We start from the raw sequence: 18,150 nt of genomic DNA, 5'->3' as shown, positions 1-18,150 counted from the left end.
TCCCTCTATCATATGTGGTGGTCGTGTGAGGTAGCTAGGCAGTACTGGGGGGAAATAATAAGAGAAATGAGTGAAATTTTGCAATTTCAAGTAAATAAGAACCCAGAACTCCTGCTACTAAACTTGGGAATGGAGGGAATTCCAGCTCATTATAGGACGTTGATATTTTACATGACGGCAGCAGCCAGACTTTTGTATGCGCAAAAATGGAAAGTACAAGAAGTGCCAACTATTGAAGATTGGATACACAAATTGCTGTACATGGCAGAAATGGACAAGATGACAAGAAAACTGAGAAATCTGGACTCAGGGCAGTTTAACACAGACTGGGAGAAGCTGAAACAATATTTGGAGAAGAAATGGGAGGTGGGAGGAGAACTGTGGCAGTTTAAGAACTATTGAAGTATAATAAAATGTAGAGGGGGGTGACTTTACCGGGGGGGAGAAGAGATAAACGTGAATCTCTAAGCAGTTAGGTTAATAGATTGATATATATAGATTAACAAATAGAATATCGATAGAAAATAACTAACCATAAGGGTTAACTATAAGGACTGATTAATTAATAATATTTTCTTTCTGGTAAGACTTGTATAATGTACCAAATTGAATATGTTTATCTGAAGATATATATGAGTTAAGTTGATTGATTATATAATGACAGTAATATAGATCTATTATTGAAGGGGAATAGAAATACTAATGTAATTAAATATAACTAAAACAGAAAGAAGAAGATAGAATGAGTAACACATAGAGTATAAGTCAAATTGTTTGATTTATATGAATGTATGATTTATATGGTTTATGATCTATAGAAATATTTGAAATTTGAATTATGAAAAATGGGATAAATTGTTTGTCCAATATGGAAATAAGGACTCATAGTTAGGGTACAGAGCTTTAAAAATAGTTAAAGAAGTATTGCTTAGAATAGAGGGAGAATATACATTTGTTAGATAGAGGAATTTAAAAGGAGTAAGGGAAAAGGGACAAAGGGTTGGAAAACTGTTGGAAGTCAACAAAAAGGGGGGGAAAGGGAGGGGGTTAGAAATTGGAAAATGGGAGAATTGATTGTAATGTGAAAATAATTGATCCTAACCCAATAAAAATTTTTCAAAAAAAAAAAATCTCTCTTCAGCAACTGTCAGATGTATAATGTCTCCTTCCCCCGCCCCAGTCTTCTTAGGCAGTCTTCTTAGCTAGCATGCATTTTGTGATCATTTTTGCAAGTGTAAAAATTTTTGCAAAGCACCTGTGGCTTTTGGACACCAAATGCAAGTTTTAAAAGGAAGTTCTAGCTTTCTACCTCACAGTCAAGTAAAAAGAAAATACAAACAGAAATGGAAAAAACAGGGAAGAGATTAATGAAAATTTCAGTAAAGTGGGATAAAAACCATGTGATCCACCAATTCAAAAAACAGAAGAGAGGAAAACAGGACTCGTTCAGTTAAAAAAAAAAAAGATTCATCCCAGACATTTATGATATAGAAATAAGCAGTGAGGTGTAAGCATACAAGGATCCTACTGTTTATTGTTAGATATTGTTTGTGCTCACAACCTTGTGGACAGCCAAACACAGGACTTCCTATGTCTTCCCTGCAAGTGAGCCTTGACTTGCCTCCGAAACAAGGAAGGCTTCTCCTGTCTGTCTGAACTTCAGTCGTGGGTATGTCTTGCAATAAAAATCTCATCATCCACATTGGGTTAGATGCAGACTAAGCTGGTAATTTCCACCAATTGCCCCTTCCCAAAGCAGGTCCACCATCATGTCATTCTTCAAGGTCTTCTAAACCCCAAGAGTAATATTTTATGGAGATCAGGGGGCTGCAGGGGGAGGGAAGAGGCAGAAAGGTTTGTTCTGCTCATGAAAAATGTCATCTGGTTCTGACCCACTGATACCTGAATGGCTCATTTGGACAAGTTGCTTGTGCCAGGGGGGTGGTTCTATCTTGAACCAGGGAATAACTGTTCCTTGTAGGTTTGCCAGCTCCAGAGGGGAGGGGAGGGACCTCAATGGGATATAATGTCCTATAGTCCACCCTCCATGCCACCATTTTCTCCAGGGGAACTGATCTCTGTACTCTAGAGATCTCCACGACCCACCTGGAGGTTGGCAACCCTAGTTCCTTGTGCGAAGTAGGATTCCACGGGTAAATATAAACCCAACTGCAACTCAGCTGGTCTCTGATTACATTCCGATCATGCCTTGCTGGAATAGAAGCAAGTCTTCGGGTGGCATTCCTATAAGAAATACTGCTGGCTGGAAAGAACAGAGTTTGTTATTTTAAAAAAAAACCTTGATCATGATTTGAGAGAAGTTTCATGTGTCTGCACCTATTTTCTTCCTCATGCATTGGTCTCTGGTCAGATAAACGGTGCAGGCTTTTGAGACCACAGAGCAGTTGCAAATCCGGTTTCCATGAGCCCAGCCTATGAGCAGTGACCCGTCTTTCAAACTGCCTTCAACCCTTTACAAAAAAGCGAAGCATCACCCCCAGCTTCCAAGTCCCTTAATATCTTATGCCCTGCCTGTGTTCTTTCTGGTGACATCTGATTGGCTATTCTGGGGCTTTGGGTCTGATCCAGCCAGCCAATCTTCTTCCATTAGCCACAAAATATATTAAATTGGCCCAGATCGAAAGATCATCGACTCTGAGAATCGTCCTTTGCTGTATAGATGCTCAGCTCTGTAAATTCAACTGCCGGTTTGGAGAAGAGAAAGGATGATGTACGGGTACCGGGAAAATTTCTCATGCACACTATTTTGTGCACGCTCAGTTAAATCCATTGGTCTTTAACATATAAAAAGATGTAGGGTCCTTATCTTGCTTCAGTATATCTGGCCAAGAGCACACAGCAAACATACAACATACCTTCAGTGGAGACATTGTAGGAAGACAAGGCTGTCCTTGATGACTCTGATCCCAAAATCACAAAGACATCTTTATCTGTTACTTGGCAGTTCAGCATGAAAAATGCAAGTTCCAGTTTCACCCTCTGTTCTTGAGAGCATTCCAGGCTGTTTATTTCCAGCTGCCAATCACCCCGGCTGTTTTCTAGCCAGAGTAGATTGTGCTTTCATAACAAAGAACATGATATTTCTGTACCGCAAGTGGAAAAGAAGGCGGGAGCTTCAGCCGAGTGAGGAAGTGCCTGCAGCCACTTGAAAGAGATCTCAGTGCGAGAGGCAGCAGAACTGGCAAGAGCAGCTACAGGGCAGGGATCTCAAAGAAGACATGGCAGGAAATCAGTGGCGCACCGTCCTGGTGACAGGGGCTAACCGTGGCATTGGCTTGGAGCTTGTGAAACAATTCATTGGGAAGCCAAATCCCCCCCAAATGGTGTTTGCAACATGCCGTGACCCAGAAGGGGCAAGAGCACAGGTGAGGTGTGGCTTTTTCTTAACAAAAATAGAAGATAGAAGGTTCAGTAGGACAAAGAGACCTCCCTTGGCACTGTTGGGGTGTCAGCTTCCCGTTGTAACAGTAAACTATTTCCAACAGCGCAAACGTCTCCAAAGGACATTTGATTTAAACTTAGGTAACTTATGTAACTCTGGCTTCTGAACTAAAAGAGGATTGCAGAGGGTTTTTAAAGAATTTATGCTAAAGGATTTTGGCTTCTGAAGCAGGAACGAGCCAGAGGCCCTGTTTCGTACCAGATGGCTCCAGGAAGCCCACAAGAATAAGGCTAAATATCAACAGCTCCTCCCTGCCAGCAACTGTTCTTCATTTTCCTTCATAAGGAAATTAAATTTAACCATCAGGCTAGCTTGCTCCATGAATATACCTCATCCCTTTTTAAAGCAAGAACATCTTGTGGTAATGAATTCTGTAAGTATGTTGTGTGTTGTACGAAAGAGTATAGTGTTTTCTTTGGCCTGTACTGAAACTGCTGGCCTGGATCCAACCGCAAGAAGAAAACTTCAATGCCTTTAAGTTGTCTTAAGAAGGAGCAGTGATTTTTGCTTATTCCCCCCCACAGTGTTGTTCCTGAAGGTCTATCGGCTCTCCCGAACAAAATTTCAGGGGTCTAAGTGGGCTGCAGTGGGATGGGGGGAAGCATCCACAACCTTTGCCACCCATTCTTAAGAAAACTTCAGGGCTTTTAAGTTTACTTAACACTGAGGTTAGATCCAGGCCACTGTCAATCAATTTCAATGGATGATCCCCAGATCTAAGAGAGAGAAAAAATCCTGATACTGTGCATAGTTTTACAGTACTTTTTAGTTTAGAAAGTGCTAAATTTTTAGTATCTCCTGTTGATGCTTCCACAAGGAGCTCATGGTCCTCTTTGGTGAGGAGCCAATTTGATGTAGTGGTTAAGAGTGGCAGGACTCTAATTTGGAGAGCCGGGTTTGATTTCCCACTCCTCCACTTGAAGCCAGCTGAGTGACCTTGGGTCAGTCATAGCTCTCTCAGAGCTCTCTCAGCCTCACCACCTCACAGGGTGATTGTTGTGGAGAAAGGAAGAGAGGATGATTGTAAACCACTCTGAGACTCCAAGTGAACGGCGGGGTATAAAACCAACCCTCCTCCTGCCAAACTCCTGTGGGTTTCTTTTGGAGAGGGCAGACTGTATAACATTTTCCAGTCAACCCCTCCTTTGAATTTTCCCAGACCCACTGTAACTTTCCCTACACTTCCTTTGGTTTGATCTTTCTTAAAAAATCATTTCCAAGTGGGCTTGGAGACAGTGTAGAAGGCAAGGGGTGGATTTCCACATCTCTCAGCCCACATCAAATGTCACATCTGGCATCATATCACCTCTTCTCTGCCACCACCACACCTTCTGAAGATGCCTGTATCTGAAGAAGTGACCTGTGTGACTCACGAAAGCTCATCCCCTACCCCAAATTTTGTTAGTCTTATAGGTGCTCCTAGACTCTTGCTCTTTTCTACTGCTACAGACAGACTAACACAGCTACCCATCTTGATCTGCCACCACACCCTAGTGGAACTTTTTGCATTTTTATAGAATTATTGGTAGCTGGGCTATTGCTATAGGGATGAAACACTCCAGTGACATCCCAAGTGTTGATACCACAAAGAATTTGTGAAAAGCTTGCTTGGTGATGGTGGTAGAGAAGCAGCAGGAAACTGCATGGAACACTCTAAAACGTTTTATAAATTACAATTCCTTTCTTGCAGGAATTGAAAACTTTGGCTTCCAAACACCCCAACTTGGCAATTCTGCAGCTCGGTGAGTGTTCTTTTTTTTTTAATTAATTAATTTACTTTTTAATTAAGCTTTATAACATACAACAAATATAAATCAACAATGAACATCAACTGTAACACAACAACTAATCAATAATAGTTTACAAGTTTTGAAGAATATGAACATTACAATAACTTTTAAACGAAGCATACATAATATTACCAAATATCAGAAAACTGAGTCAACGTCTGAGCAATTCTTATTTTGGGATGTAAATCGTGCATGTCTATAAATTCAAGAAAAGGGAACCATTTCTCATAGAAATTGGAACTGGCGGGAAAGCGTTCAGCATTGAGAATATTATCATTAATTTTATCCAGGATGAAATGGTCCCATATCTTAGAGAGCCACATCTCTTTAGTTGGCACTTTCTTCAGATTCCAGACTGAAGCTATTGCTGATTTCGCTGCAACTAAAAATATTGCTATAAGATTCCTGATAGCTTTTGGGATCTGTGGAATATTCCATTGGTCTAGAAATATAATTGAAGGTAATAATGGAATATCGTAATTCGTTATCTGTTTTATTACTTCCAATATTTCTTTCCAAAATGTGGCTATCCGTGAACAACCCCACCAACAATGAGAGAAGGATCCTAGTGTTCTTGTTCTTCTTTCTACCAAAAGGCCTTTTACTCTCACCAAAGACTCTTGTCCACTGCCTTTGCAGCCTCCCTCACCAACTCATATACATCGGCTTCTGAAGGCAGTGTGCATACTGCTCTCTAGGAAAGTAAGGTAAAAGGTAAAGGTAGTCCCCTGTGCAAGCACTGAGTCATTACTAACCCATGGGGGGGACATGGCATCATGATGTTTTCGTGGCAGACTTTTGTTACAGGGTAGTTTTGCCATTGCCTTCCCCAGTCACCTATACTTTACCTCCAGGAAACTGGGTAGTACATGTTAGAGATGGGCACAAACAGCAATATGAACCAAAAAAAGCCACGAACACCCCAATCCACTCTTCACGAGCTAGCTGTTCATGACGTGAGGCCCCGTTTCCCGGCGAACATGTGTTCGTTCCAAGCCCTCTTCGTGGTGTTCGTCAGCTGTTCATAAAGCCAGACAGTCTGGTACCTTTCAATCAATTCCCCTGGCAACATAGGCATGGACTGTCTGAACTCTGTCCTTCTGGCTTGTAACCCCTCAAAGTAGCTTCCAGCAGACAGTCCAGTTTTTGCCACTGTGAAAAGAAAATGACAGGAAAGGGAGGGACCCATGGATCATGGCTTTCCCAGTGTCCAATCTCTCTGAAACTTGGGGGGTCTTCTGAGGACAGTGAGGACTATGTCCCCTGCAAATTTGGTGGGTATTGGACATTGGGAAGGTAGTTAGTAGCCCCTCAAAGTAGCTTCCAGCAAACAGTCCAGTTTTTGCCACTGTAAACAGAAAATGACATGAAAGGGGGAGACCCATGGATCATGCCTTTCCTGGGGTGCCATCTCTGAAACTTGGGGGGTCTCCAGAGGACAGTGAAGACTATTTCCCCTGCAAATTTGGTGGGTATTGGACATTGGGAAGGTCAGTTTGTAACCCCTCAAATTAGCTCCTTCCAGGAGACAGTCCAGTTTTTGCCACTGTGAAGAGAAAATGAAAGGGGGAGACCCATGGACTCTCCTTTCCCTGGCTCAAGTTCAGCTAAGCCCAAGGGGGCCTGTAATGATTTCAAGTAAATGGGTGCATGCGTCTTTAAATGCTTGGTTTGAGCTAGGTGAAGAGTGGGGGGTGAGAGAGAGGGAAGAGTGAGTGATGTGATTGGTTGGTGACTGAGAGTGTGGGCGGAGTGAATGCAGTTTAGACTGGGAGTGCAGAGAGAAAGATTTCATTCAGAAGAAAGCAGGCTGGCTGTGTGCTGCCTGAAAATGTTGAAGTGTTTATGAGAGAAATATAACCTGTGTGGAACCTGAACTGAGCATGTTTGTGAAAGGACACTCAGTCGGGGAAAGAGAGGCCAGCTGTGTGAATGAGAGTAAATGAAGTAACTTTAAGAACCAAGAACTTCTTTTATGAAACCAATACGCTTCTTGAAAAATAAACATTTATTTTGTTTTGTTATATCCCAATGTAGCTGTCATTGCTATATCCCATTCATATCCTCAGGGCCACATAGAACCACGAAGGAGCCTGACACTTAAACACGTTACCAAAGGGGAAATTTGAATAAAATATTTTGGAATAATATATTCCTGGTGGCAGCAAACTACCCAGAGGGTGTAAGGGGAAGATTAAAAGAAAAATCTACCCCAAAGAAAGTACAGGTCATAACAGGGCCGTTCTGGCTCCCACGAACCTCCATCTACGGACATGTTCGTGAATATGTCGTGTCAGTTGATGTTTGTGAGTCCCTGTTCGTGGATGGCAACGAACAACAAACATCGTGTTCATTTCCCCTCCCCTGCTTGTGCCCATCTCTAGTACATGTAGATTAGTTGGCAGATGAATTTTGGTGGGGGTAAGGGGAATGGAGATACAAAGTCTCAGCACCTGATAATTATCCTCTTTCTGTCCTACAGTGGAGGGGGTGGGCACATAGAACAGGGCCTCTGAGGATGTCCTTAACTGTCAGGCTATGTGGGAAAAGAAGGACCTGCAATGATCCCAGGCCCACACCATTTAGGGTTTTATAGAACCATCCAAAAACCCACAACATAATCCACACAATACCTTTTATTACCCGCCCCCAAAGCCCAGAACACAAGGCACATAATACCTTTTCTTAGGACCATCCGAATGACACGTAAGAATATGCAAGCTTTTTGAGTTCTCCAGAATTCTTCTTCGGGTTGCATCTTACCATTTAAAAAAAAGAGAGAGAGGAAATTGCCCCCAAATGAGAATATCCTGAAGAATTTTCCATTATCTATTTTATTTTATTATAACATTCAACCTTGAAAAGATTTCTGGAGAACTCAAATGCTTGTACACTGCTACACGTCATATAGTTGGTCCTATAAAAAGATCAGATGTGGATTGTGTTCTGTGGTTTTTTTTAAAAAAAAATTCTTTCGGACCGGTATGGCTGACAACAATTTCTTTATAGAACCAGCACTACAGGCAGGGCTGGATCGAGGGGGGCAGGGGGGTAGTCTGCCCCCGGCACCACCAGGGAGGGGACACCGGGAGCAGCTGCCAGCTGCCGGAGCGAACAGGCGGCAGCGCGGGCAGCCTTGCAGCCCCCCGCGCTGACTTATGCCTGCCCCACGGGGCAGGCAAAAGGCAGTGCAGCTGCCCACGCCATTTGCCCCTGTCCTGCAGGGCAGGCAAAAGGCAGCACAGTTGCCCGCACCATTCGCCTGCCCCGCAGGACGGGGCAGATGGCCGCCCCCTGTTCTGTGGGGCAGGCGAATGGCGCGGGCAGCCTTGCAGCCCCCCACCCTGCCTTTTGCCTGCCCTGCATGACAGGGGGTGCGCAGCAAGCCGGCCGCCCCCTGTCCCACGGGGCAGGTGAAAGGCAGCGCAGGAGGCTGCGAGGCCACCCGCGCCATTTGCCTGCAGGGGGGCAAATGGTGCGGGCGGCTTCCCAGTCCCGCACGTTGCCTCCACCGCTCCACCCTGCGTGATGACATCACCGAAATGACGTCATCACGCAGCGTCGGGAGCACGTGCACGCACAGCGTGCATGAGGTCAGACTAGGGTTGCCCTGGGCACCGGCAACCCTAGATCCGGCCCTGACTACGGGCTTAGATTGGAGTAACTCTGGTTAGGAGTTCACTGTTCAAATTGTTTTCTGGGAAGCGCTGTTCTTAGATATCTGAGTCGCCTCCAAACCATACTTTCCATGACCAAGCAAACAAAAGCAGAATTGCATTGAAGTCCTATTGGGAGAGCGGAGAAAGGAGGTCTGGCAGTCATCCATTTTCTGCTTGAACTTCATCCCACTTTGATGCGAATGGGTTTGGGTGGATATCTTTCTTTCCTACCTCCGGCTCAAAGGGTGGGGTGTGGCTGCCACGGCAACTGAGTGTTGCTGGCTCTTTTGAAGGCCTCCTGCAAGGGATCAATCAAGAAACATTAACAGTTCAATAGATTTAGAAGGGTGTGGCCTGTTCAAGACTGCACTACAAACATCCTGGTGATTTGAAAGGGCCTCCTTCCCGAGTCCTAACAAGTCTCCAATGCTTTTAAACGTTTAATTAAGCTCTTAATATTTTCTAATTTTTAAAGGAAAATCAAGAGCATACCTTGATAGCATAGTCCCTGCTCATCCTTTCCCCCGCCCTCTGTTGCACACCTGGTTGACATTTGCAAAGTTTCGTCAAGACAACCCTTCACAGAAGAGAAGGATGCAGCCGAGCAAGTGAACCTAGGGCGAGCATACGGAGTAAAAGATGCCGGGACTGGGAAGGGTCTGTTTTTGTCAAAGTGCTCAAAGCAAGACAGCACTCGCTTGTATTTTCTTTTTTAAAATTATTCACATTTATTCAAAGGCAACCCTGAATGTATTATAACCCACCCCTTTAAACAAATTACACACCAAAAATATTTTTACTGATACCTGTAAGTTGTGTGTGTATGTAAGATGACCTCCTTCTTTTTTTCATAGCATTCGTGGTGTGGGAAGCCCTAGCCTTACACTGGAGTAAATACTCTAAAAAGTCAGTTGTATTAGCCCCTCTAACTAAGCTAAACACAAAGTTGGCTGCCCGGGTGGATTTCTAATCAAGTTGGTATTCAGAGAGGATTAGATGTGCGCCAGTGGGTGCTTTTTAGCTCCTAACACAATATCAGGGGGTGCCATTATAGCTGGCAAACTGCCCACAATGACATTTACAAAAGAAAACACACAAGCCATTCCAAGCTCAGAAATAAAACTGCTTTGCTCTTTCCAACTCTGATTCTGAATTTCTGACCAACTGGCAGGGCTTTTTTTCAGCTGGAACACGGTGGAACGGAGTTCCGGAACCTCTTGAAAATGGTCACATGGCCGGTGCCCCCGCCCCCTGATCTCCAGACAGAGGGGAGTTGAGAGGGCAATCTCAACTCCCCTGTCTGGAGATCAGGGGGCGGGGCCACCGGCCATGTGACCATTTTCTCCGAGGGCAACCCACTGAGTTCCACCACCTCTTTTCCCAGAAAAAAAGCCCTGGCTATAAGTCTCAACCACTAGGGTGGCAGCCAGCCATGTGAGGCCTGAAGTGACTTTTCCTTTTAACAGTCAAGCATTGCTCAGAAAAAAGTTTCTCTTTCCTTTCTAGAAACCACAGACTCAGCCAGCGTTGAGGCAGCTGCCAAGAAGGCTGAGGCCCACCTGGGAAGCTGCGGTCTGAACCTGCTCATCAACAATGCTGGCATCATGCCAGCTTGTTCTCTGGAGTCAGCAACTGCTGAAGATATGCTGGACGTCTACAATACTAACCTTGTCGGGCCCATGTTAATTACCAAGGTCAGTGTCTCCAGTCTTGGGGAAATGTTGTAGGAAAAGGAGTGCGTAGCAGGGAGGCAGCAGTTTTTCTTTTTTTCATTGTCATAAGGTTACACTGATTCCAGAAGCAGGACATAGGTTGAGGGGGCTCAGGGTACTGATTAAGAGGGAAGCTACACAATACACGTGGGTGTGTGTCGGGTCCTGCAAGGTTCCCTGGGAAGTGTAGTCTTACAAACATCAGTCACTCGAATTGTTGGTTTGAAAGCACCAAAGGGAAGTTCCCTTTTTTATTCTTTTTGCAGAGAGCCCTGTGCAAGTGAAATTGACCGACCTTCGTTAATTTCACCTCCTAGCTAGGGGTTGAAATTGACTGGCCTCCTCTACTTAGCTAGGAGGTGGAATTGAGGAAGGTCTGTCAATTTAACTTGCACGAGCTCTCTTTAAAAAGAATTAAAAGTGAATTTCCCCTTGGTGCTTTCAAACCAGCGATTCATCGATCCTGCAATGGACATTAAAAAAAAAAAAAAGAGGAAAGAAGAGATGGGAGGGGAGATGGAAAGGAGGAGAGAAGGAGCAGCTGGGTAGACAGTCCCAATGAAGTGAGATTTTCTCTTTCTCTCTTGCAAAAAGCCTCAGCTTTTCCCCTGCCTCCTGTTATATCCCCTCCCCCGCCCACCACCACCCATCTCCCGGGGGGAAACCCAAGCTGAGTGGCTTTTTGAAATAGATATATTTTCCAGCAGAGAATCACTTCCAGCAGCTGTTCTTTGTAAGACTACCCCTCCCAGGGAACTTTGCGGGACCCGACCCGTGAAGAACACGTGTGGGGCATCTCGTGCAGTTTGGTTTTAAACCCAGCACCACTCCTGACTCACCAATGGTGCTGCCCATTTCTGCCTCTAGGCCACAACTACTGTGTCAGGTTTGCACTGCTGTGGTGCCAGTCAGGGCACTGTGCTGGCATATTTTCAAATTACATTGGCATGGGACATAACTGCGATCAAGCGATTTATAAGCTGGCTTTTGAACTGTACTCTCACTGTCTTCTAATACTTACCTGACATAATGGAGCTGCTGCATCTTCATTCCTTCTCCTTTGAAGCAGCCAGCAAAGACATTGTAGGGTAGAAAGTGAGGCGCATAAAAAGTAGAGCTGCCAGCCTCCAGGTGGTGCCTCGAGTGCTCCCGGAATTACAACTCATTTCCATACTGCAGAGATCATTCCCCCCCCCCAGAGAAAACAGCAGCTTTGGAGCATGGACTCTATGGAATAGCTCACCACTGAGCTCCCACCCCTCCCCACACTCTGCTCTCCCCAGGCATAATCCCCAAATCTCCAAGAATTTTTCAAGACGGAGTTGGCAAAGCTAATAAAAAGAACTAGCAGGACCAGGGTGCTTGGCCTTCTTCTGAAGAACCTGCGTAACGTTAGCAATTTAGATTCCTGTCCTGAGTACCTGCAAACTTGATGTTTATTGTTTTGCAAACCAGTTGGGTATGTAAAGCCATTTTGCTAGCAAACCAGTGGCGCTTCCCCTCCTTCTAGGCCTTCTTGCCTCTACTAAAGAAGGCTGCACGTGCATCCCAGCAGAAAGGCATGAGCTGTGGGAAAGCTGCGGTGGTCAATATGTCCACTGTCCTGGGATCTATCGAGAAGACCCCTGAAAACTATTGCTTCATGCCTGTGGTCTCCTATCGCTGCAGTAAGGTAAGGATCCCTAGGTGGGACGTAGACCAAATCTTGTATTTCTGTGAATTACCTTCCATGATAAAAGATCACATGAGTACGGAGTGGCCAATTATAATGTCCACACGCGAACACATGAATCAGACCATCCGTCCTTCAAGGTCTGTATTGCCCACTCAGTCTTTTAGCAGGATTAGGAGGGAGAAAGAACCATTTCTACACTGGGGTGGGGAAAGCTGCCTCTACTGTGGAAGCGGCTGCAAGATGGATAGAGGCCGGCGGGGACAGGCTCTATATACCTTGTGCCCAGGGTGATCCCTGTTGTTGCTGCTGCTCTCCTCATCGAGTCAGTGTAGAACCACCAATGCAAGGAGAATCTGGCTGGGCTCGCTGCATCCTTTCTCCTTTCCCCCCTCAACAGACGGGATGGGAGAAAAGCAGAGTTTAGCTCTGTCATTTTGAAGGCAGAGCTTCACTCCACCACCGTCCCACTGCCAAGGTCTGCTGTGGACCAAGCATGCACACAGAGGTTCTGCCTGCAGCTACTCCACAGTTTTCCCTTTAAGTTGGAGAAAAGTTTTCTCTTGGTTAAAAAGGAAATCCCTGGAAGCCCCACACATTGTACTTGGAAAGAGGATGGAATTGTGTGGAAGCGCTCTCTAAAAGCAGGGGTAGACTGCATTCCTGTAGACAAAATCCCTACGGACAAACAGCCAAAGTGGCACATGGCAGGGATTTTCAGACCTCATGAAAGCCTATAGTTCATGCTCAAGCACACGTTTGATATATGGCAGATCCTGGACATAGGGGGGTCGTGGTGGCAGCGTGTGCACTGCGTGATCACAGCCATAACTGAAAGCACTGGCCATTGTGTAAACACTGGTAATCTAGTGCAATGAATTCACACCAGTGGCTCTTGCCTCAAGGAAATGGGAACTCTCCATGCTGGGGACGGGCAGTGCCCCAGAGTGACCTATCATGGTCTTCAGAATACATGGCTTGGATCCAACCAGCATTTGTCTTCAGTCTTGCCCCGTTCCCCTCATTACAGCCCCTGTCCTGTATGGCATTTCACCAGCAGAAAAGTTGGTTCGATCCAGCCCTATGGCTCAGTGCTTAGTCCTCAGATCAGGGTTTCCTGGTCCCCCCTGGCAACAGCAGGGGGCAGCGGGAGGGCAGGGGGACTTAGCAGCTCGTGGCAGGCCCTTGCTGACAATGTTGCTGGCAACATGTGGAAGTCTCCCATTTCTCTCTGTTTGTTCTTGTCCTGGCAGCAGAGAGGGGGGAGGTGCTGGGGGCAAGGCAACCCTGCCTCACATTCAGTTCCCAGGTGGCAAAGTTGGGGAAGATATTTAACTCAGTCTCTCTACATGAGACGCCTCGGCACATGTTTGTCAAGTGTAGGGAAAGGCAATGTTAGCCGGGAAGCATAGTTTTAAAAGACAGAGCTGGCAGAGATCACTCCTCAGAGGGTTTGTCAATTTCATCTTCACTTCCCCAAAGACTCTTTCAATTTCACCTCTCCAGTCTAAAACTGTGTGGGATCGCAAACAGAGGGCAGCCAGGAATGGAAATGGAGCTTCCTTCCAGAGCCAGGTTTGGACCTGGAGAGGCTATAATGGGCTGAAGTTGCCCTTCTGGAATTTCACAGCCCCTTCACACAGCTCCAGGGTATAGCAAAGCCTTTGCCCTGCCACCAGCTTTGTCTTTTTAAACTACCCTTCCCGGCTAATCATTGCATCTCCCGACACGTGTTCTTCATGCACCAGTTGTCTCCTGTAGAGAGACTCTCAGATCTGGCTTAGAGAACTGAGTTGCACAGCCATTGACCGTACAGTTCTGGTGGAAGGGTGGAAGGGAACAGCAAGGCATGTCTTCAATACCAGTCTTAGGATCCCAAACAGTTAACTTTACTGGTCCCCCCCCCCCCGCTTTATGATTTGATCCGTTACTTAAAGGGTGCCAAAAAGTTGTGTCTGTTCATGTCGATCTCGTTTCAGGCTGCTCTGAATATGCTCACAAAGTGCCAGTCAATGGGTTACAAAGAGGAGGGGATCCTCTGCACTGCGCTGCATCCTGGCTGGGTGAAAACTGAGTTGGGGAGTGATCAGGTAAGACTTAGCTACTGATTTCTCCATGGTACCTTGCGAATTCCTGGCCTCTTGCATACAGACCTTGGTATCTGCCATTCCACAAGTGCCACCATGAATTGGTGCCGAATTCCGTCTCCTTTTCTGATGGCATTTATTTCGGTTCAGTTCATCTCCATTTCAGTCCAACCACCACAGTGCACAAATCAAACAGGACAGATCTTAGATTACAAGCAATGTAAGCTTGACTTTTAATTGCATTCTAGCTACAAAGATAGGAATCTTGCCTCTGATAATAGAATCTTCATTTGTACCAAAAAAAAAAAAAAAAGAAACTGCGTGCCTGGATGATCTGCCAGAAAATTTAGAAATCCAAAGTGTCAACAAATTAGATCAAGGTCCAGAATAAAGACAAGATAATAACACATGTGGAACAGGCATTACTCCCACAGGGAGATACCCTTTCGGGTTTTGTAATGTTTAAATCTGCCCTCCAACAAAACTAATGGTTTCTGATGGCATTAGCATTTCCTCACATCACCTGTAACTATTGGGTTCAAAGGAAGGAGCTAATCTTTCCACAGTCATAGATCCAGAGGAGTTACCTGTGTTAGTCTGCAATTGAAAAATAGTGGAGTCCGGTAGCACCTTTAAGACTAACCAACTTATTTGCAGCATAAGCATTTGAGAACCACAGCTCTCTTCGTCAGATACATCCCAGTCCCCCCACCCCTCCCTCATTCTGCACACTGGTGTTTGACCAAGGCTGCAACATCTGTTTGGTTGACATGAGACTCCAGGGGAAAGGAGGTGATGCATCAGGAGGCTATGGTAACCCATTAGCATGTCTTTAGCAAGACAGCTGTCAGTCAATTCACTCCCAGTCTTACAGACGTGCTTCAGTTGCTGCCTTATCTATTTTCTGACAACTTTCTGACCCTTGCAGGCTGACCTTACTGTGGATGAGAGCGTGAATGGCATTATGAATGTACTTTGCAACCTCTCTGAAAAGCACCACGGGAGCCTCGTGACTTGGGAAGGGAACGTTCTGCCATGGTGAGAAGAGCCCAGAATGCAGCAGGAAGGACCGAAGACGCCTCTCTTAACACAGGACCTTCGCACTTGTGTATGTTGCCACAATGAGGTTTTATAAAATAAAATCCTAATGGACCACTTGTCTTGGGTCCCCCTCTTCTGTCCCCCAGTGTGACATTTAAGTTGTTCAGTGCAGGAGCTATCAACGCAGCAGCAATCAGCGTTCCCAGACCTGCCTGCCTCCACCTGTCAGTACTGCACACATGCATGCACGCATACGCACACAACCAGTCATAAAAATACATACATACACTCACACACTGAAATCTATACCCTACTAGCTTCTCCATCACTCCCCTGAGGGAATCTGCTTTAATCATTGAGGCCTATTCATTGGAGACCCAGAGAATAGTAGCAGATCTGCCCTAATAACACTGTGAGATAATGAATTAAATATAATAAACAACCAGACCCAATGAAAGTTATGAGGGAGGATACGTGGAGAGGCATCTTCAGGCATCCTGCTTTGGGTCTCAGGTGGTCTGAACTCCCCCTTGCTGGGAGCAGAATGGTCTTAAACCGTCAAGATGCTTTGACACGGTGAGAGCAATGGGGATATTTCAAGGCGGCTTGTTTGACATGTTGCAATATTTATATCTGGCAACTGGGCACAACAGCCAATATTCCAGCAGAAGGCCCTTCAGGACTGAAGAGTTCTGTCCAGTATGTGGAAGAGGTCTTAACAGAGTGGAGGTAAAATGATGGCGAGATCATCGCCCTTAGCACGTGACAGAGGACAATGCCCACCAAGAGAGCAGAACAGGACTGACATTCACCTCTCGCACCACTTCCTATCTCTTTGTTCCAACTGGAGGGTGGGTTTACACATGGCGGTTTTCAGAGCTCCATGCTTCAGAATGGTCACACCCCTTGGGAGTTTCCAAACAGGACGCAGCCTGCAACTCGGGTCCTGGCTTAGCCCATAACTGTAACCACCACCTTACTTGCGAGTTAAGTCTTGTGGTGCTGCCTGGAAAAGAGAGCTTGTAGGGTGTCACATGTTGTTTCTCAACCCATCCTGTCTTGGCAGGACAGTGCCTCGGTGGCCTTCAAAGTGTGTTTGTGCAACTGCTGGGTGAATAGATCACTCCTTACACAAAATGCACCTCAGCCATACTGGTCTGCAAGCAAACTTCATACGGAAAAGTGTTTTGTGTTGAAAAACATCTTTATTGATATTATATATGAAAACAAAGTTTATAATGAGCAGAATGGACAGGAAATGTATCTTTTATCATATCCCTCGTTCTTGATTAATGATTGTTAACTGGTAATTGTAAGAAAGAAAAATGTGAAAATTGTAAAAAGTGAAAAAGTTTGGGCAGCCAGTGTGGTATAGTGGTTAGCGTGTTGGACTGGGACTTGGGAGATCTGGGTTCAGATCTCTTCTTCCACGAATATCACTGGGAGCCTTTGGGCCAGTCAGATTTTCTCAGCCTAGCCTAGCTTCAGGGTTGTGAGGGTAATAGAAGGAAAAGAGAACCATTTATGGTGCCCCCGATTGTTTAAATGCAGGGTAGGATAATAATTTGACAGAGAAATAGCTTCCGAAGGCAGGCCAGCAGACCACATTATACATGGAAATTCTCAAAAGACCAAGCAGCAGTGTGTGAGAAGGGAAAGCGCAGACTCCTTCACTGCTATCTCATCCAAAAGACAGCACAGCTGAGCCTGCAAACAAAGTTTTGCACTTTCTCGTGCTAGTTCGTTCAGTGAAGCTGCAGGATATTTCGCGTTTTCCATGCGACGATGCGCGATGTTTCGGGAATAGGGAGGGCCGTCTGGAATCGGCCTAGGTGAGCTTCTGTGGGGCAAAACCAACTTTTTCATCAAACAAAATGGAAAGGCAATTAAACTTTTCAGAAGACAGAGGGGGGAAAGGTAGTATTTGGGGAGGGAAACTGCAATTGATTCTGATTGTGAAACAAAGAGAATGATCTTCCACCAGTGAAGATGAAAGATGAAAAAGACTGGGGGGAAGGCCAGCTGTTCCTCCTCCAGGGACACAAGGCGGAAGAGGATGGGAGCCCTCCAAGGACTCAGGGCATGCTGCTTTGGTTCCCGTGATGGAAGAAGGAAGAAAGGCATAATAGACATGTGGCAATCAATCAGGAGACTTTGAGGTCCCACAAGACTCCTTTCTGTTTGTGCTGCCACAGACTAGCATGGCAACCTGCTGGAATTCATGTCTCCTTCCAATGACAAAGAAGATTCACGCTCACCAGGAGGTCATCATGACTGGGCTCATAAAACCCTGTGCCTCAGAAAGGTTCGCCGTAGGAAAACCTGCCCATCTCTTGGGAGCTGATCTGTCTAACCGTGAACTTCAGCATCCATCAGGCTTCAAATCACAAAACAGTCTGTCTAATCTTTGACCACCTGCCAACTCTCTGGGAGAAAAGACAGCTGCCTCTTAGGTAGGTTCTTGAGTATCTCTGCAGACTGTAGTGCCTCCCTGAGGCAAGATACTGTGATACTTTAACTGCCTGTTCTGTACCCCTTATCTTATCAGTGTCGCTGGTAAATCTACAAGCCAAAACAACTGTTCGAATGCACGATTTTCCTGGTCTGTCCGAGTGTTCCTTGCAGTTTTGTGGCGGAGGGGAGCAGTTTAGAGGGGAAATGGGCCAACAAAGTACGTGCACATGAAATACTTCTATGTGTATACAGCACTTGCTTCTGCTAATCTC

At 45.6% G+C, this 18,150-nt stretch overlaps 1 protein-coding gene across 1 annotated transcript; it reads left to right on the top strand.

Annotated features, from left to right (window-relative positions):
* The first annotated feature begins 3,164 nt into the window (after window positions 1-3,164).
* On the top strand, window positions 3,165-15,540 carry LOC129343989 (C-factor-like). Its single transcript, XM_055000446.1, has 6 exons — window positions 3,165-3,386; window positions 5,154-5,205; window positions 10,419-10,606; window positions 12,135-12,296; window positions 14,276-14,386; window positions 15,312-15,540. The coding sequence occupies exons 1-6, from the start codon at window positions 3,240-3,242 to the stop codon at window positions 15,423-15,425; spliced, it is 774 nt and encodes a 257-aa protein (XP_054856421.1). The 5' UTR covers window positions 3,165-3,239; the 3' UTR covers window positions 15,426-15,540.
* The last annotated feature ends 2,610 nt before the right edge of the window (window positions 15,541-18,150 follow it).

This window comes from Eublepharis macularius, chromosome 16 (genome assembly GCF_028583425.1).
Source record: "Eublepharis macularius isolate TG4126 chromosome 16, MPM_Emac_v1.0, whole genome shotgun sequence".
Taxonomy (NCBI): domain Eukaryota; kingdom Metazoa; phylum Chordata; class Lepidosauria; order Squamata; family Eublepharidae; genus Eublepharis; species Eublepharis macularius.
The sequence above is the reverse complement of the archived record's forward strand: the minus strand, read 5'-3'. Positions and strand labels throughout refer to the sequence as shown.

Excerpts from the sequence above, each read along its gene's own strand:
- LOC129343989 (XM_055000446.1), top strand. The coding sequence starts at position 3,240 with ATGGCAGGAAATCAGTGGCGCACCGTCCTGGTGACAGGGGCTAACCGT. Across the intron at positions 3,387-5,153 it reads CAGAAGGGGCAAGAGCACAG|GAATTGAAAACTTTGGCTTC; the intron begins GTGAGGTGTGGC and ends CCTTTCTTGCAG. Across the intron at positions 5,206-10,418 it reads CTTGGCAATTCTGCAGCTCG|AAACCACAGACTCAGCCAGC; the intron begins GTGAGTGTTCTT and ends TTTCCTTTCTAG.